Source organism: Cloeon dipterum, chromosome X (genome assembly GCF_949628265.1).
Source record: "Cloeon dipterum chromosome X, ieCloDipt1.1, whole genome shotgun sequence".
Classification (NCBI taxonomy): Eukaryota; Metazoa; Arthropoda; class Insecta; order Ephemeroptera; family Baetidae; genus Cloeon; species Cloeon dipterum.
The window spans coordinates 12,594,611-12,613,896 of record NC_088790.1 but is presented as its reverse complement, the minus strand read 5'-3'; the positions used below and the strand labels follow the sequence as shown (position 1 = coordinate 12,613,896).

General features: G+C 38.3%; 4 protein-coding genes across 8 annotated transcripts in view; all 4 read left to right on the top strand.

Moving 5' to 3' along the window:
- Positions 1 to 15,646, top strand: part of SLC5A11 (Sodium/solute co-transporter-like 5A11) — a 50,466-nt gene extending 34,820 nt beyond the window's left edge. For 2 of the 5 annotated variants that reach the window (XM_065495624.1, XM_065495627.1), the window contains exons 2-13: positions 11,358 to 11,633; positions 11,816 to 11,975; positions 12,035 to 12,100; positions 12,156 to 12,207; positions 12,265 to 12,332; positions 12,389 to 12,543; positions 12,598 to 12,738; positions 12,974 to 13,192; positions 13,411 to 13,594; positions 13,647 to 13,733; positions 13,789 to 13,946; positions 14,490 to 15,646. In XM_065495624.1, the coding sequence (XP_065351696.1) occupies positions 11,428 to 11,633; positions 11,816 to 11,975; positions 12,035 to 12,100; positions 12,156 to 12,207; positions 12,265 to 12,332; positions 12,389 to 12,543; positions 12,598 to 12,738; positions 12,974 to 13,192; positions 13,411 to 13,594; positions 13,647 to 13,733; positions 13,789 to 13,946; positions 14,490 to 14,769 (1,776 nt within the window). In that variant the 5' untranslated portion in view covers positions 11,358 to 11,427 and the 3' untranslated portion in view covers positions 14,770 to 15,646. Of the gene's footprint in view, positions 1 to 10,038; positions 10,269 to 11,357; positions 11,634 to 11,815; positions 11,976 to 12,034; positions 12,101 to 12,155; positions 12,208 to 12,264; positions 12,333 to 12,388; positions 12,544 to 12,597; positions 12,739 to 12,973; positions 13,193 to 13,410; positions 13,595 to 13,646; positions 13,734 to 13,788; positions 13,947 to 14,489 lie in introns of those variants that run through there. The other 3 variants (XM_065495628.1, XM_065495626.1, XM_065495625.1) reach the window with 3 other exon arrangements.
- On the top strand, positions 2 to 6,712 carry LOC135947072 (pancreas transcription factor 1 subunit alpha-like). The gene is made up of 3 exons (XM_065495638.1): positions 2 to 4,405; positions 5,243 to 5,588; positions 6,372 to 6,712. The coding sequence occupies exons 1-3, from the start codon at positions 4,247 to 4,249 to the stop codon at positions 6,545 to 6,547; spliced, it is 681 nt and encodes a 226-aa protein (XP_065351710.1). The 5' UTR covers positions 2 to 4,246; the 3' UTR covers positions 6,548 to 6,712.
- Positions 15,647 to 16,171: 525 nt separating the features above from the next.
- On the top strand, positions 16,172 to 17,545 carry LOC135947066 (uncharacterized). The gene is made up of 4 exons (XM_065495633.1): positions 16,172 to 16,459; positions 16,511 to 16,676; positions 16,767 to 16,935; positions 16,992 to 17,545. Exons 1-4 carry the CDS (start codon positions 16,310 to 16,312, stop codon positions 17,296 to 17,298), a joined length of 792 nt encoding a protein of 263 aa, XP_065351705.1. The 5' UTR covers positions 16,172 to 16,309; the 3' UTR covers positions 17,299 to 17,545.
- A 139-nt stretch (positions 17,546 to 17,684) lies between these two features.
- Positions 17,685 to 18,732, top strand: LOC135947069 (uncharacterized). Its single transcript, XM_065495636.1, has 4 exons — positions 17,685 to 17,801; positions 17,926 to 18,088; positions 18,184 to 18,346; positions 18,401 to 18,732. The coding sequence occupies exons 1-4, from the start codon at positions 17,688 to 17,690 to the stop codon at positions 18,696 to 18,698; spliced, it is 738 nt and encodes a 245-aa protein (XP_065351708.1). The 5' UTR covers positions 17,685 to 17,687; the 3' UTR covers positions 18,699 to 18,732.
- The last annotated feature ends 554 nt before the right edge of the window (positions 18,733 to 19,286 follow it).

Sequence of the window (19,286 nt, the reverse complement as noted above, 5' to 3'; positions counted from 1 at the left end):
AATTTTTTGCCTTTGCTACAAGGCGATTTTGCCAAACTCGGTGTGAGTTATTCCGCTTCTCGCTTCGATCGCTCGCTTAAGTGCAGAAATCGATCGACATTGAGCTCAAGTCAAACGTCAAAACGAACAGGAATTTAAATGGCCTAAATATCAGAATGGAGTGCTCGCTCGCGCTCTCATTAGAACCGACTTGACTGAAGCGACCGAACGACTTTGTTGCCAACTTATAAATGTCAATTTGCATACTAGATACATAATAGGTTGCAGTTGCATGAACTCTCAAAAGTCACTGGTTCATCATCGTCGTGTTTTACGTTTTTTCCTGAGGAAAATAATCAATCAGTCAAAGGCTCGAAAATAAAAAACCAAAACCGAACAATATTAGACAAAAAATTGTACAAAAAGTGAAAAAATTGCTAAATCGTGTTTTTCCCTTTTTCACTTTTTAGCATTTTGCGGTTTGAAAAATAGTCAAAATATTGGTAGTGCAATATGTAAAAACTTCGTTAGCTTGCGATTAGACAGGATAAGGTTGTTTTTGTTAAATTGAATTTTTAATTTTATTTACGGACTCATCAGAATTTAAAGGCACAAAAGCGTTAAATTTAGCTCTATACCTAGCTCCATTATTGCATAACATTTAAATAGCTGATAGGGCCATTCCTACGTTCAATAATAAAAAATTGAATTTTTTTATCAACTCAAATCTCCTTACCACTGACAGCAAAATGAATTTTTGGCTGGTTTTTACACATTTGTGGACTCAATATAAGTTAAATTATCGGCTGAAATTAGGAAATATATTATAAGCACTCGACCTCTTATTTGCTCATTAAAAAATAATTTGCAGCGTTTAGTAAAAATGTTATGTTATGCCCGATATATATGATTTTTTAATTTTATGCTTAACCTTGTTTTTTTCTTTACGCTTTTAAGTTTTTCTAAAACAAGAAGCAAGGTTTTTTGAACCATGGTAGAAGACGTCAATGACTGATATTTTTTGCCTCATTCACGTCAAGTGTCAAGTTTGAATGGATATCAGCAGACAAGACAAAAAGGGCGCGCATAGTAAACATGCACATAGTGAATCACTTTGCCTTGCTTTGTATGAGACACGAGAACAAACACAGACGCGCACGTGTTCCGTGTTCCCCGCATTAATTCGTTTCTATGCGAAGGGCGCGAGGGGTGCTTACCGCGGAATTACGCGGATGATCTAGAAAAACATTTCGGCCTAAGGCGACTGATGATTTACGTTTTTCCTATGTTGTATTTATACCCTGAATTGAATTATTTCTTATTCGCCGCTGCAACTCAACTATCAAACGTGGCTGTATTGAATAACACTAACCAATTAAAACTGAAACGTTTAATGTGGAAAAGCGATGATGTCGAAAAGAAATTAATCTCTTCCTGAAAAGATATATATTTCATAGCCATGAAAGAATTTAATTCAATTTCTCCCAAAAAGGCTACAATCCTCTTTGCTTCTTTATCATATTTAGGTATTGGCAACAAAGTGGAAAATTTAAAAAGAAAATTACAAATGTTTTCGTATTTTCGTATTAGATAGTACAGATAAAAACCACAACCGCAGTTAGTTAAGGAAACGACTTAAAAAATCCAGTTGATTGAAAGACCTCACGGTATGTGTATGTATTTTCTTTATTTTTTCCTCTTCCGTTGTTTCAAAAAAATAATGTCGCAAATGAAAAAGTGGATTTAGTGTGGAGCCATATTAATTGTAATTTCTAGCGTTTATAGATCCCCTTGCTTAAGGTCTATAACTGTTTTTGAAGCATTTATAAGCATTAACATTTTTAACAATGGTTTGTATTCTTCTGGATGGCTGAAGCGGAGTAATTCAAGGTTTTCCAACTATTATGTCGTGTGGATTCAAGTAGTAAACACATTTTTTCAACCTCCTGCTCGGCACTATTGGAAAATATTTAAATTTTAAATTTTTTAGCTTTCTCACAGTAAGCAAATGATAATCATCTGGGGAGAGTACTGATCAAACCAAGCCTGACACCCAATAATCTAAATTTCTCACTCAATGACAAAGATAGTATGTTAATCTGAGAGAATGAGTGTGCCTCTCTCCATCATTTAAAGTGTCCTTTTAATAATTAACAACGAGAGGGTGGTCTTTGATTCTCCACGGATGTTCCTTTTGTGAAATTCATCCCTCTCCATGCCGGGGGTGTTAATGAAGCGAGTTTTGTTATTGAGTTGTAATTGTTGCGGGGCCGATCACACAGCGTGAAGTTGCCCATCGTGTTTGCACCTTTCCTCTCTCATAGCGGGAGCAGCTGCACTTGGCTATCATCAGCTCTGCCGGGGGGATGAAATCCGCGTGTATCTCGGATGTGCACCCCACTTTTCAGCGCGCATGCAATACTGAAAAGATGGACTCTCGATTGCTCACTGATTGTCCCGCGTCGCACTCCATTAAAGGCCAATTATCTGATAGCTACCGCACGGTGCAATGGAAATTGAGACGGTTTTGTTGTGGCTATCGCACTCGTAGTATTTTTTTCAACAGGGATGATGGTAGCCCTGCTTGAATAAATTTAATTTATTCTGAATCATCAAAAAATATTGAGAGATTTAAAAATATTTTTCTTCTAATCTTTATTTTTGCGTGGAAAAAATTGTTTGTACTTTTTGAAAACTTTGGTGAACTAAAGGAAATTCACTCTTGTAATGAAATTTTTAATGTAATACTTAATGTTCAGAAGTTATTTTTCCTTTCTTTTAAAAAAATGATGTTATGATATTTTTAATCTTTCCGACACCTTTGCTCAGTTGAATCAAGTTTAGCCATGCAGGTACAGCAAAGCATTTTGCGATAACCACAATTCTTTTGGCTTAGTGGCAATTTGTTGGAAAAAGCGCAAAAACGAAGGTCTAATCGATGCACATTATCTTAAATTTGTCTTGAAAATTATAAATGATCAAATAAACTACTCTAAAATGAATTGTAATTTACTCGATTTTGCTAGGAAAGGCATAAAAATGAATTGTGTTGAGCCTGCTTTATATCAAAGTGTTTTTACTCACGTTAATCGTCAAAGCAAGGTAATCCATTTTTTTGTTTAACAAATAACTAGGTAAAACACATCGTTTAAAATAATACAACTTATTTTTAACTTGTTTATTTGCCCTTCAATTTACGCTTCTTACCTGCTCTTACACAATACAGTTTCAAAATAATAATACTTCCTAGCATGGATTTCAAGCAAAATATCGTCTGCCATTGAGTTTGCTATCACATTTAGCTCAGCTGAGCTAACACGCGTTTCTATATTGTAGGTAGAGGTCATCATATTAATACATTAGCTAATATTGCTGCTGCACCGTTGATAACGGCGTGTGTTTCATTCCATACAAACACAATACCGCACATTATATTAATTTGTTATCGCTCACACAATCAGAAAAGATGTGCCGCTTGCTTTATTAAATGTCATAAATTATGTGTTCTGTTTGTTCAGACTTTAATAGGGCATGTTTTCACATTGATTACGACCAGATTTTCACTGTGAACTAAACGGAATGCTTCTAAAATGATAAAAATTGCTCAATCACTGCGTGAAGCCATGTTCCACTTCTTTGGTCCTAAATGAGAAAAAAAAAATTTAAAAGTGGGAAATCGAGCAGGTAACATACTATAAGGTATAGTAATTTAGTATTTAGTTTTTTACTTTAGCAAGTCATTCCACCTCAAGGAACTGCATTAAGTGAATAAAAAAGGTTCAGAAATCTAGTCCTAGCTGTTTGCAAAAAAAAAATACGAAATTTGATTTGTATTGCTCAAACTTAATTCAGTTTTGATTTTATTTGCTATATTTTAGACAGTAAAATAATTGCTATAAGCATTAAGTTTTGAATGAAGTACTTGGGGTCCAAAGATTCAGATGAGGCAGACAAAAATTAATTCCACTCCCGGACTTAATTTAAACTGAAATTTTTTAAAGAAATTGTAACTGGGTTTTATTTTTGCTCAGTTAGACGGTCAAAAAAACGTACGGGGTTAAAATGCAGCGGCAGCGATTCGGGTGGAGCTCCACCATCGCCACGCCTCTCGAAGGCGCATGCACCTCTGCCCGCCCGCCGTGCACCCTCGGCGCCGGGGGTGCGGATCTCCGAGTTTGGCTCAGTAGCGGCGGAGGACCGCACGAATCGGCCGCGGTCGCGAGTGGCTCATGTGAACAGAAAAGTGCGCTGCGGACAAGCCGAGACCATGTTCAGCATGGAGAATTTGGACATGGAGCACCGGACGTACGGCATGGACACCTTTGACCTGATGGAAGCTGCACTGTACGCCGAGACCACCTCCAGCAGCAACTCGAGCTGCAGTGCTGCCTGCGTCTCCAACTTTATCGACGACTACAGTGACCAGGTTTGAGAAACCTATTTTCTTGGTTTATAGTTTCTTTTTTTTAATTAGGTATTTAATTTCAATCGTCTTTAAATTAACATTTTAAATTTTAGTTTAAAACAATTTATTTTCACTTTAATTTTATTTATTTTTGTTTTACAAGAAATGTAAATTTATATTTTAAACAAAAAATAAAATCAAACTATAATATATAAAACATCACTAAGGGGTGAGTTTAATTATTAAATTTAAATTTAATATTGAAGTGCATCCGCTAGGTTGAGATTGTTACAAACTTACAATTAGTTTACATATTTTTATTTGCTATTAACCCTTTCTAAATTTCCAGTTTATTTAGTAATTATTTTATTAGTTGCGCAGGAGATCTTAAATAATCAGGATTATTTTGTCGTGAATTTTTATTTGGAATAAAAAATATTCAAATATTTTGTATACTAATTTTTGGCACGGTTGATGATTTTTAGAAGACACGAATTTGTGCTGTTGTTTTTACTCGCAATTCTTTGCAACGCTCTCAGCTTTAAAATGTGTAAATTTCAGAAGGAAAAAATTATTTTTAGGCCTGAAAAAGGACGCTTTCTAATTATTTTTATTTTATTTATTTTACAAGTGCAGAACTTGTGGGGTTTGCAGAAGATTTCTGATAAAATGTGCTATATAAAATTAGCAATTTTTACCATAATTAGTATTTAGGGTAACAAAATTGATGATCCCCAGAAAAATTATTTATTTATAAACGGATTCATTATAGAAGCCAAGAATATTGAGCTAAGCAATAATCAAATTTTCTGCTGAACATTAAGAACACTTTTTACGAACTCAAAATGCACATTCCAGGAGAACGCGTGCATGGTTCGTCGTCGTCTGCGCAAGCGCAAGTGTCCGCAGCAGCAAGTTCAGCAGCGCCAGGCAGCGAACCTGCGCGAGCGCAAGCGCATGCAGAGCATCAACGACGCGTTTGAGGGCCTGCGCGCGCACATCCCCACGCTTCCGTACGAGAAGAGGCTGTCCAAGGTGGACACTCTGCGACTCGCCATTGGCTACATCAACTTCCTCACCGAGCTGGTGCGTGCAGACAAAGCAAACGCTGCCAATGCCGAGAACGGGACAAACGCGAACGGACAGACGGTCACCGGGCTCACGCTGCCCGTCAAGGAAGAGCCCAAAAAAATCATTATCAGAGGTTGGTGTCACCGTGTCACACGATAAACTCGAGAATATGCAAAGTGCGGCAGTTGTTTTGACATGAGGGTTTAGTGTCAAACGTGATGTAATAATTTTTTAAGATATTTAATAGGAAAACAAATCTTGAAAGATAAAGTGAGATTTATCCAAGGTTTTATGTGGCTTGTATTAAAAATTCTATCGAAAAACTAAAGCGGGCAGAATTTATTTGCCTATATAAATGTCTCAAAAGTTTGCTACCGCGGTCCAGGCTTCATTACAGAATTTCCCTTGCGGTTGGTATAGCAATTTTAGCTTCGTTTTAACATTTAAAATTAATGTGATCTTCTTAACATTAGGAAAAAATCGTTAGAAACCCAGGAACAATCTTATCTTCAAAAACATTCACACTCGTTTGCTGGATATAAATTTTGAACTCACGTAAACCACGTGAAATTTTTCCACAAACTTAATGGTTTGCAGGTGTGCAATGACCTCTCCCCCTTTTCGTCCCTTTAAACTTTTGTGCTGTTGCCGGTGTACGCTTTGTTATTATTTCATTAAAACCACCCCTAATTATTCTTTCACAAATCGCACTGCGCGAGTGTTTTCCTAAATTAATTACAAACGACGACGTTTCCTGTTCCACTTTGCTCTTTGGACGTGGATGAATCGAATGGGGGTGGGTCACGGGGGCCAGGTGAAGCGGAAGTTTCGCCCTCCACCCGAATCATCCTTTGAATCGAAATTATTTACTGCCACATCACCCTATTTTCTGATTTAGTTTTAAATGCGTTTCCAGGGATCGGATCGGTTCAACATTCGCTGTCGTGGACGAGCGACCGAGAACGCAACACGCACGGAATCATGTTCGCAAAAGTCTGGACGCCCGAAGACCCAAGATCAGTGCCCAGCGTGCCCGGAGCGCCTTCCAAGCACGGCCATCCATCGCATTTACAAGACTATGGTGTTGACTGAACGCTTTGTGACGAAACCCTCTGGTCGAAAAATGATAACCGCGGAAACTAGTCGTTTGCTGTGAATAAATCATGTAAAAAAATTGTATTTAAATGCTGTTATAAAACTGAAAACTGTATGGATCTCATTTGCATTTTTATCAATAAATTAAGAAGGATAAATCAATTTGATTTTCTATTTCACCTAACAAATGTAATCAATGCCTCTTTTTACTTCACTTGTGGTGCAGTTCCTTTCAACACGTTTATTGAAAATTAGAGTCGGTGCCCTTGATTCCGTTGATTCGGTACTGATAACCAAAGCAATTATCGCGATCGCGAAATTCGTCAAGCGGCTGAGATGAATGAGAGGTGATAATGTGTGGAGATGCTCCCGCCCCCAGCGTGTGTTATGGTGTGGGCGCCGACAAAGGGTGCGACGAATCGGTTGCACGCTCCACTGGACGAGGATTATGTGGAGCATGGTAAAAAGTTGGATTGTTTGTGCACCTGGCCCCCCTCAGCGTTGCATAATCGCGGCGAGATGCGATTATTCTCTGATGGCGGGCTGAAAAAGAGCGTGCGTAAAAAACAGACACTGCTGGGCATCCCGGTCCGCTCGCGGCTTTTAATTGAATTCGAATGCAAGGATTATCGTGCCCAGGCTCTCTTTGTTTGGTTCAATTGTTGCCGGATTAGCGTGGAGAGTTGAGGGAGTGGCAAACTTAATCTTTCTCTTTTAGTCCTCTTCTAAACAAATTTGAATCTAGTTCTAGTAAAAATAAAGAGTGTCAATTCAGCATATTTTTCATTTTAAACAATCTCTTGTTGCAGTTTTGTGCGGAAATATAAAAGTCACGCCCTCAAGCAATTGTGTGGCCGGCAGTTGTCACTTAACCCCTGCTTGGCGTTGTCGAAGGGTCGCTCCCGGTGGCAAAGGTGCTCTATTATACGTTGTGTGTTTATTTAGCGTCCACTTTTGCTCTCTCTTTTTTCTGACTGTCATGCAGAGCAGATGGCCTCAGCGAAATCAATACCAAAGTGAGAAAGAGAGCAATAATTAAATATTTAACAGGACCCTATCAATATGTTAGCTTTTGCGGGGTTGATTCAGTGTCACACCACAGAGGCCAAACCGACAGGCCATCAAGGTTAATTTTCTTTACAAACGCAGCTGCCTTCCACTCACATGTTATTTAACGCGAATTAGCTAAATCAATACTTTCAACTTTAGAAACTAAAATTATCTTCTATCAATTTTTTTTTCAGTTGTATAGTTTTAGGGACTTAAAGAGTTGCGTTTTTATTTTAAATATTATATTTTCTCGTGAATTTTTCTCCGAAGACCTGGAAGAATCAAAATTATATTAAAGATTTTAATATTTGAATCGTCAAATATATATCCTGGCAACTGGCAAGTTGTCTATAAAATACAAGCAGTTGGACAACAACTCAAATTCAGTATCCAAAATAACCACAGTGTGACCATGCAAGAGAGACTTTATATTCTTCAACGCATCAGAAAATTTATTTCACGTTAAAATAAAGGACGCTTGTGATTTAGTGTGCAAGAATGTACATCTGATTTTATATTAAACTTGTCTCGTTCTTCTTTTTAAATACAATTATCGACTCGTGTCAGTGAGTAAAATGTGCCCCCTCTGGGAACGGTGACACGTGCTGGGCGTTGCGCACTGGATAAACGCCGACACGCTTCTGCCATTACTCTTACACTCACTTGGAGTGCTGATAGAAAGAAGGAAAAGGCCGCTACATCCAAATCTGCTTCTAGTGCCAATTGTTAGCGACCGACGGAAAATCTATATGGTAATATGGTGCTAATCTGAGATTTGTCAACAAAATTGGCAAGACCAGCGCTCTTTCAAATCGTCAAAAAATTTAATATTTTACTATACTTTGCCTTAGGTTGAACACTATCTATAATTATTTAATTTGCAGATGACGTTTTAGGGCGTTATTGTTTTTTAATATCGAGAAAAATAGTTTGAGATACTCTATAGCAGCACCTTCTCATCAGGTCCACCATGCTCTCACTGTCAGAACGTGTGGTGATAAAAAAAAACTCGAGAAAATACGTTGGTAATAAAACATACAAAAGTGCAATATTTTTTATGAAAACCACAATTTTATATTTAAATTTTTTTTGCTTGACAAAATCTTCAAGTAAAGTATTAAATGTGTTGGTCTTTTCGCAAGAAACAATACACATATGTACGAAGATTTCAACTCCTGTTTGATCAGCAAAATTAAACAAAATTTCAGTCAAAATAAAATGGGATTAATATATTTTCGTACAATCCCTGATTTAATTTGTATTCAGAATAATGGTCGCCATGTCTGGAAAATCGGGACGTGCTTCATCCGCGTTTTCAGTAGCCTGTTTTCGCTTGTATCGATTCGTGGGGACGGTCGGCGGGACCATGTGCCCATTTTCTCACGCGTTGGCTCGCTCTTGCGTCACGCCCGAAGCCAGCCACTCAGGTGGCGCCATTCTCAGCATTTGCCCCGTGCAAAACACACCCCTAGCTCACCCCAGCAGACTGATCTGGCAGCGCTATTCTCCTCTGAAGTAGCATCTTGCCTGGAAACCCAGCATATTGTCTGTTTCTGCTACAAGGAAATCACAATTACTCACCGATATCCTGACGTAATGTAATTTTTTGTGATTAATTGAAATTTCCGAAATTTTCCTCAATCTAGAGGTAATTTCAATCTGTTTTTTCACATTCAATATGAAATAATTATTTACAGCATCATTTCATTTATTATGTCAACTTTAGTTCTGATATTGATACCTCGCTCTCAACGTTTGAAAAACGTGTTTTCTAAACGCTTCTGATTCTAGAGAGCCAATTAAGTGCGCGTGGCAGCGAGAAATACATTTATCATTGTAGTCATTGCTACTTCTATTAGTAGCAATGATTAATATTAGTCTTAGCACTGTGACACAAGAGTTGAAGTTTGTTTTAATCCCAACAAGAAATGCAAAGTCAAGGACACAAGATGAAATCAAATAAACAAGCGCAATTGCGTCAGTTTCTCCGTCAGTTGCTTAATAAAGATAAAGACAGATAATTTTCCTGACGTTGAGGTATCTTTGTTCTGTTTGGAAATTTTTTTATTTTTAAAATTATAAGCAGGCAAAGCTCTGAAGATCAAATCCTGCGTCATGATGATTCGAGAGGAAATAGAAAATTTTATTTTGAGTTTTGAGTGATTTAAAAATTTTAATAGAGTTCCCACGTATTACAGTAGTTTGCAAGTTAAATGAAATAATACGCTAAGGTATTAACTACCTTAAATTTAAGTCAGATAAATAAAATTTGAAGTTTCTCAGTCTGCGTTGCCTTTCCGTCTCGCGTCAGTATACAAGGGGGGATAAGTTAATTGACCGCTCTTGTGTGGATGCAATTATTTCTGCAAATGCAGTGATTGCGCAAGAACGGAAGATTTTCGCACGCGACGAGCTACGCAAGAATAGAATAAGTGCGGAGGCGCGTTTGACTTTTCGCCAGAGGTGGTGGGAGTTAAGCTGAGTGACGGACTGGCCAGTCTGGAAATAAGACGTACTATTATATGCTTGCCCGCGTGCCTCCTGCAATCACAAACACACACTTTCTCGAACAGTCATCAGTCGCGTTTTAAGTGAGTATTGTGAGTATTCACTTTCTCGGACGATTTTACTACTTTTCTCGAGCGATAATTTTATTTTCTGTTACAAAGTGAGCACACAACTCATATCAAAACTTTTCTTTCATCTGGATTCATATGGTAGACTCACCGTTTTCGCCCAACTCACACTTCTCGCTAGGATAGGGCATTAACATTGATTCTTCCCATCAGAGCAAAAAGTGTGAGTGATCGGAAAGCGTGAGTCCCCTATATATTTTACTCTCTGCAAAAAATTCTGTGATCTCTTTTGTAATTTTTTAACGTTTCAAACAATGTTACAGTAATCCTACGAAAGATTATATATGCATAATTGAAAACTGGTTACTCATAATCGTCAGTTAACAATTTTTACTGCTGATCCTTACACCGAGGATGCAAAATGCGCACCAAATGATCATACTCTTGCTTGCGGACTTAAGTGATTAATTTGGGTCAATCTTGATTTGAATTTTTGCTTATTTCTGAAAAACTCAATTAAACTTACGAACAGCTTGATTTTAAAGTAGCACAGTTGATTGCGGTCCAGTTTCAGCTACAAATTTAGATTTGAGAAGTTGTACATCAATTTTTATAAAACCGCTAATCACAGTAATGAAGAGTTTGATTAAGAGGAAAAATCAATTCATGTGGAAAGTCACGTGGAAGCCTGGCGTGTTATCTCACGCATCTATCTTTATCAAGTTTCTCATTAATCCGTTAGCTTTGCATTGATGATTTATGGCAGGTGCAAAGTCCGAATTCTTTCGCGTTGCTATTGGGACGTGAGTTTTCGCGAATTTCTCGCAATCAGGGGCTCAACCATCTCGGACGAAATAAACCAATGCAAGAAACCATATGTATATACTGCACTACATAACATTTTTAAAATACACCTTAATTATGACATATTGTAGCCTTGTTTTACTCTTGAGCCTAACTGATTGATTTTGTTGAGCAAGACAAATTCAACTACACCACTCTACAATTCTCCCTTCAATAAAATTGCTTAATCAAAGCTCCGCGTCTGCCACATTGATAATAGTTGAACTCTATTCACATTGTTGCCGTTCCATAATCTGTTTGAACTGCCAAATTGAGCGGACAAAACATTCTTCATTGAGACGACCTCGTTACCCTCATGTGCGTTGGCTGATCCACAGATTTCGTCGTTGGCAACTCTGGCCGAGCGAATCTCCGGGTGCAGCAGCAGCTCAGCACACGGCCGACGAGATGATTGGAGCCGAGCCGGCTGTGGCCGTGTACGCCGAACGATTTTCGTGGCAGGACTACCTCGTGTTCGGCATGATGCTGTTGCTCTCGGCCGGCGTCGGCGTCTATCACGGCTTCTTTGGCCATCAGCAAAAGTCGACGACTGAGTACCTGCTTGGCGGCAGGAACCTTCGAGCTTTTCCTGTCGCCATGTCCCTCGTCGCCAGGTACATTAAATGCATTTTAATGTAGAGAAAGAGGCTTGAAATATTGTAAAAAAATATTAAACAGGAGATTCTAAGGTTGTTAGTGAGGAATTTGGGTAATTTTAATTAAGTTCATCGTCTCATTCAATGGGAATAATCGGGAAAACTTGAATTTTGTCTAATTAATGTTTCTGCCCATTTAGTTACATCTCTGGCGTGACGGTCTTAGGCACACCAGCCGACATCTACAAGTACGGCTCTCAATACTGGATTATCGTGGTGGGCATCGCGTTCATGGGCGTCACAGTCGCCACGGTCTTTTTGCCAGTGTTCTGCACACTTCAGATCAAGTCCTCATATGAAGTAAACCTCCCATTTTTAACCTTTTGTCTCAATCTTCACTTTTTTAAATAAAATTTCAGTACCTGGAGATGAGGTTTGACAGAAAAGTGAGAACGTTTGCCTCATTGCTATTTGTCTTTGATGAGGTATTTTTATTTTAATTTAGCATTGAAGTCAATCTTTAATCCATATATTTTCCAGATTGTATTTCTGCCAATAGTGATCTATGTGCCATCGCTTGCTTTCAGTCAAGGTGTGTGTGCATTTGGTTCAAAATTTTGATTTGTGTTAAAACTGTCTTAATTTTCAGTGACCGGAGTTGGAATCTATCAGATTGGTGTGGTTGTTTGCGCCGTCTGCATATTTTACACCGTTTTGGTTAGTACCCGTAAAAATCACTCTCTAGTGTTTCACCTCTTAACTTTGATTTTCAGGGTGGCTTGAGGGCTGTGGTGTGGACAGACACGTTGCAAATCATTCTCATGTTCGCGTCAGTTTTGGTGGTCGTCTCGTTGGGCACCGTTTACATTGGCGGCTTCTCAGAAGTCTGGGGCCGCTGCCAGGAGGGCCAGAGATTGGAAATTTTCAAGTAAATTAGACAGAAAGAAATTTAAACTTTTGATTTTAAAATGGTTGCTCCTAGTTTCAATCCAAATCCACTTGAGAGGCACACCGTCTGGAGTTTGGTCATTGGTGGATATTTTTACTGGACCTCGTTCAACGCAGTTAACCAAACCATGGTGCAACGCTATCTTTCTCTTCCAACACTCAAGCAAGCCCAGATGTACGTATGTGCAAGTACTTCAGCCAAAGATTAGGTCGTAGCAGGCAATTTTTTTCGTTCCTAACCTTTTAATATTATCTTTTTAAGGGCGTATTTAGCATTTAGATAATTACAATCTTTGACACGCGTGTTACATTAAATTTAGTGACCTTGTAAATTTGTCACGTAGGCAATTCACTTATTCTTGTTACATTGGTGCTTGAGATTTTCGTTAATTTATACAATGCTATTTCAGAGCCATTGGAATCTTCACAGTTGGTATCATAGGCATAGTGACTATCTGCTGCTATACTGGCCTGCTCATCTACGCCACCTACCACAAATGTGATCCACTGTTGTCCGAGCAAATCTCTGACTATGACCAGTTGTTGCCGCACTTCATGATGCAGACTGTGGGCCAGCTGAAGGGCTTGCCGGGACTCTTCATGGCCGGAATTTTCAGCGCGGCCCTCAGGTTAGCACGCAATTTTACCTGCCAGAACTTAGCTTGTAAAAAAAATCCTTAAATTGGAATTTTCCATTGAACTATTCAAGTATACGAATAATTCTGCCTTTTTAATTATTATATTTAAAGGTACTCCGTGTAATAAAAGATTAATGAATTCATTAAAGCTGCCTAGGGTAAAATTAAATCGCCCACTATATTTATATGCACATATAACATGTTTCCAGCTCGCTCTCAACGATTCTGAATTCTCTGCCATCTGTGATTTTGGAGGACTTCCTCTTCAGCTGTTGCAGCCTGAAGCTATCTGAGAGGTGGGAGCAAATCGTTGCCAAGGGGCTGGTACTCTTTTTCGGAATTTTGGCTGTTGCCTGCCTTTTTATTGTTGAGCCACTTGAAGGAATACTGGAGGTGAGACACCATTATTTCTTTGTACTTAATTGCATTCAATTCTGTCTGTCAGGTGACAACGAGTTTGACAGCTATTGCTGCAGGAACTTCATTTGGAATGTTTGCGCTTGGCATGCTCTTTCCTATCGCAAATGGAACGGTTTGTCCTTAAATTCTAATGGTCTACAGTTTTTCTAAGATTAATGTATCAACAGGGAGCTCTTTGCGGGGCTATTGCCTCTTCTTTGCTGGTCGGCTGGCTCTCTCTCGGCGCTCACTTTGCCTCACTTAATGGATTTTCAAGGCCGATTCTTCCAGTTAACACAGAGGGATGTGATAGCCTAAACGTAACTCTAGCCTATACAACCTCATTGTAAGTAAAAAGTGTGATTTCAGGACTAATTTATTTCTACTGTATTTTGTTTAATATCAATGGGTTTTTTTTATTATATAAAATATAATTATTGACGTAGAATCTTTAAGGAAAAATTACTATCAGAATGAAAACTGACTTAAAAAAACTGATTTTGAAATATTTCCCATGTTAAATACCAAAGGGATTTTTAATCACCGGAGCCCAATAACTCAAACTCCGTCGAATAAAAAAATTTCCCCTTTTGATATCTCTTAACTCTTTGATACTGCATGATTTTAATAATTTCCCCCAAAACTAAAACGTCGAGTCCTAAGAATTTCCTTATCAGTGCTAAAACAAAATATGTACAATTCTGAATGGGGCCTTACAAACCAGACTCTAATATTGGCAAAAGCGAGTTGAAAACTTCTTTGTATCTATCTCTCATTCTACATTCTAGATTCTCAAAAGGATTCCACTTACAATTAGAATCTATTTAAAATGATGACTTGGCAATATCATTGTACGAAAGTTGGTTAATTTTTGAAAATTAATTTTTAGCGGCAATGACGATGTGTTCCCGCTGTACAAACTTTCGTACCTGTGGCTGGCACCGATCGGCGTGACCACCGTGGTCAGTGTCGGCCTTCTAGTCTCATGGCTGACGGGCACGGAGGACGTGCAACTTGCCAACCCTGACTTGTTCTCTCCCGTGATAATGAGATTCGTCCCAAAGCTTGGTCAGAACCGGCAGGCCGGGACTGAGTGCGTGGAAATCAACCTGAACAGGCACAAGGAGCGGGTCTCCGCCGCCGACAACATAGCAAACACAGTATCGTAGTTTTTGTGTTGCTCAAACCGTTGTAGAAAGGGGCCGGAATTCAAAATCTAAGAGATGTCTGCCTCTGTTCAAATGACAATATGATTTTGATTTTAGATAAGTGCTGGAAATGCGTATTTTTGTAAATCTCGTGATCTTTTTTTAGAACTTAGAGAATTTGAATTGGACCAGGGTTGGCGGAAATCTGCCTAGAAAGATAAATGCACTCATTTTCAGCACTGGTGTAGGCTTTAGGGATCAGTGAAATTATTAACACCATCTGTGTTTCTGACACTTAAATCGTAAGTGCCCATTAAGCACAAGTTTTTTGGAACAAGATTTTCTAGTGGCTCAGTTGAAGGTTGCACCTGTGGTCCACTGTATGAACATTCCAAAATCCAATCACTTTTACCCAAGTTTTCATTATTTTCATCTACGTCATCAATTGACTGATTGTTCTGTAGAATATAGTGCGAGATGAGCATTTTAAGGAGTTAGTGAATTATAATGTAAAAAGTGCTCCGTCGCTCCCAGAGCATATATTGTCCCCTGTCCCAATGAAATTCTTTCACGCTTTTTGGTGCCATGAGGGCCAAATGGCGTGAACTGCGGCTGTTGTCTGAGGGACTGTCCTTAAATTTAGATGATTTTATCCGTTTGTGAGGAGAACGTTATTGAGTTAGCGTGTTAAATCAATGCCATTCGTTTTTAGGCATTAAAAATCTCTTATTGCGTGTAAAATGTACAATATATTAAGGTTTGGAGTTTGGAAGCTGCAATAATTTGTACCATCACTTTAGCTGTAGTTAACATCTTCACTGAGAGATGCCAATATTTTTTATTTGCGATTTGATCTTTTGATTTTATTTATAAATTAAAATCAATCCAATCATTTTAACTGCGTGTTTTTATTTTTAAACAAAAAACCCCATTGCCCAATGATATGCCTCACTTGGTTATTGTAATTGTTAAATTTTTACCTCAAATCCAAAAAATTATATGTGTAAAAAGAATGGTAAAGTGGGCCTTGCATAATAACTGTAGATATATACTTTTGAGGTGGTCTTAGTTGATTTTTGCAAATACTTTGCACAAAGCTGTAATTTTAAAAATCCAATCATATAGCACAAACAGAAAACGGTGCATAAATTTTTGGAGGAACCTACAAAATGAAAGTTGTAAATTTTTACTCTCTAACTTCTCACCAATGGACGCAAATTCTTTGTTGCGCGTTTTTTTATGCAATCGAAATTGGCTACTTAGGTGAGCAAATGAATTCGTCACTAAGTTAATCAGGAATGCCAGTCAACTATTATTTCCAACAAATTATACACTAAAAATTATTTCAATAGCAAAGTAGACCTTTAATTTTATATTATATGCTTCATTGTTAGCAGTTTGTCTATTTTATCGGCTGCAGGAGACTAAGAGCGTGCCCGAAATTCAAATATGGTCTATTCTCTACACAATCATGCTCAAATAAGTGATAATTATCAGCTGCTTAGGAGCTTGTACAAACAGAGGCGTGCATTTTCACCTATCAATTTCTGCCTGGTGAACCATGGGAGTCGACGCTAGCAAAATTGAGTTGCCGGAGAAGAAATGGAAAAGGCCGGAACAGTTTTCCAAGCCGCAGATTTGGCTCGAGAAGGATGGCATTGTGGTGCGAGACATCACGCCCGATTTGCAGCCTTTTGTCCTCGAGCACATGGTTGGCGCTTAAAAATTTCTTCTCTTGATTACAATTATATTTTTGGGTTAGGGAACGGTTTACCTCCGAGATGAGCCGATGAACCAGAGTATGGGCACCATTGACGATCCGGCCACTGTTCAGGAGCAACTCGCCATATGGCAGGCTACCACATATCGCGACGGAATTTCTATCGTTGCCTTGGAAAAGGGCACCCCAGGTGCAAACATGGATCTAGGTATACATATTTTGCTTGACCATTCAAAAGAATAATTTTATCTTTTTGCTTTCGTGCACAAAAATTGCGTATGTATTAAAATACTTCCAGTTTCAAAGGAAAATCCACCAGTGATTGTTGGTGTAAGCCACCTTTTTGTTTCCTCCAAGGGCGACCCTGTTCCACCAGGCAACGTTTCGGATAAAATCCAGAGTGATAAAGTTTTAAAAATATTTAAATCCTTCAAGGAAATCAACAAAGTAGCCAACGTTTTTGAAAGGTATTTCAGGAATCCTACATTATTCAAATGCTATCATTTTAATAAATTTATACTAGCTATGGAGTTGACCACTACATCGAGGGTGCTGGCTTGTCCGTGTCACCTGAGTGGCGGGGAAAAGGTATCGGGCAATTACTAATGCAGGCCAGATACACCCTGAGCAGGGCTATGGGCATACCAATGACCAGGACCATTTTCACGGCCGTCCAGTCGCAGAAGGTGGCTTTGAAAGGAGGATTTGAGGAGCTTGGACATGTTTTGTACACCGACCTAAAAGAAGAGGACGGCCAGCCAAGGTTCCCCAAGATGCCACCACACCAAACAAAAATATCATTGATGGCCAAGAGAATAGAATACTTATAAAATGTATCACATTAGGAAAAGTTAAGCTTGAAAAAAATCAATTTGTTTTAAAAGCAAAAACTAGCAAAAGTATATTATTTATAAACCTCATAATGTAAAAATGGTTTACTACCATTAGTTTATTGGCTATAAAAATTAAAATAAACCTATAGATGTAAAATTTAATGCTAATTTTAATTTGTTTTCCCTAAAGCCTAGCTGTGCGTGCAATATAATTGTAAGCAAAATAAACTGCTTCATCATCTCATATCTCCCATTTATTTATTTTGCATCAATATATATGCAGAGCTTGAACTTTTAATCTTATCGAAACATTTTGATAAAAATGAGTGCCGTGATGAGACACACCACACACCCCATTATTTAAACTTTTCTAAAGACTCTCAAACATGAGCGCGTGGAAGAGGTCAGAGAGTGTTCCGCCAAGGATTTGGCTCAAGGAAAATGGCATTGTTATCCGAGATGTCACTCCTGACTTGGACAACTTTGTCATTGAGCACATGGTAAAATTAAATTAATATAAATAACGATTTAGATGAGGTAAATATTTTGCAATTTAGATTTTTAGACAGCTATTAAAAAATCTTAATACAATATATTTTAAATATTTTACCCTCTTGTGAAAAGCTTGAAAATTTCGCTCGCGATGAGCCCTTGAACCGAAGTACGAATCTTACTGACGACCCTGACTCAATGGCCGCTCTGGTGACCCTTTGGAATGAGGTTTTGCCTCAAAGGGTGTCTCTAGTGGCTCTGGCCGAGGGAACTCCAGGTGCGGATATGGAACCAGGTATGTGTGAATAAATCTTTTCCATTCGCGATGAGTCTGAAACAATTTGTGAAGCTTAGTTGTTTGCTATCTCGATATTTTGCGCCTCTTTTCAGTTGGACTTGATAAACCTCCAACAATAATGGGAGCAAATGTACTGACAGTTTGCTGCAAAAACGACAAAAAGACGACTTTTGATTCTGACATCGTTGGGGACGCTTTTCAAAAGGTTTTCAAGTTTCTAGATAGTATCAATGCACTTGTAAACGTCTATCAACGGTAACAAAAATTAAAACTTTCAAATATCTCGTGAAAATAAATAATTTTTTTTAGTTTTGGCGTCGATCACTACGTTGACGCTGTCGGTCTGTCAGTGGCTCCAATTTCGCGAGGAAAAGGCCTGGGCCTGTTGATCCTCAAAGCCCGTCTCGAGCTGTGCAAAGGGCTCAACATACCGCTGACCAAGACCATTTTCACTGCCATCCAATCGCAGAAGATTTCAGCCAAAGCTGGGTTCCAGGTGCTCGTAGAGCGCGAGTACGACCAATTGAAAGGACCTGATGGAAAGGTCATTTTCCCTGACATGTCACCTACAAAAGTCATCCAACTTTCTGCAAAGGCCATTCCGTAACGGTGAACACAAATAAATAAATAAATAATTGGTGAATTAAACAGAATAATATTTATTTATTTTTATTTCCCATCGCTGAAATTTATAGAGGTCACACATGAGCCGTTAGCCATTTGTTACACATAAATTAATTTTTCCCTTTTTGGTTCCATAAAAATAGTTAAGAATTTGGTTTTCGTTCCACCTGCATATTATGTTCCATTAAAGAAGATTTAACGCGTTCTTTCTTTATTAGCTCACTCTTATCCTCCTCCAATAAGTCTTTTGATCCTCTACCCTATATACTTCAAAATAAATATCCAAAATATTATTTATAGATGACTGAAGTTTATTGTAAATCAGACGAAATTTTGCCAATTTTGCGACAACTGTTAACAAACTCTATACCCTCTACCTCCTGAAACCAATAAATAATAATATATTAATAATTTAACTAATTTAACAATTAAGCTAATAAGATCAATAGTCCTCTTCGAGGTTTGGCGCGCAAATCCCTCATGGCTGTTAAGCGCCAAATTTTAAGCAAAACTTCTACCACGCCCCTTTTTAAGAAAACCCTTATAAAATTCAGTGCCGTCTTAATTGCTC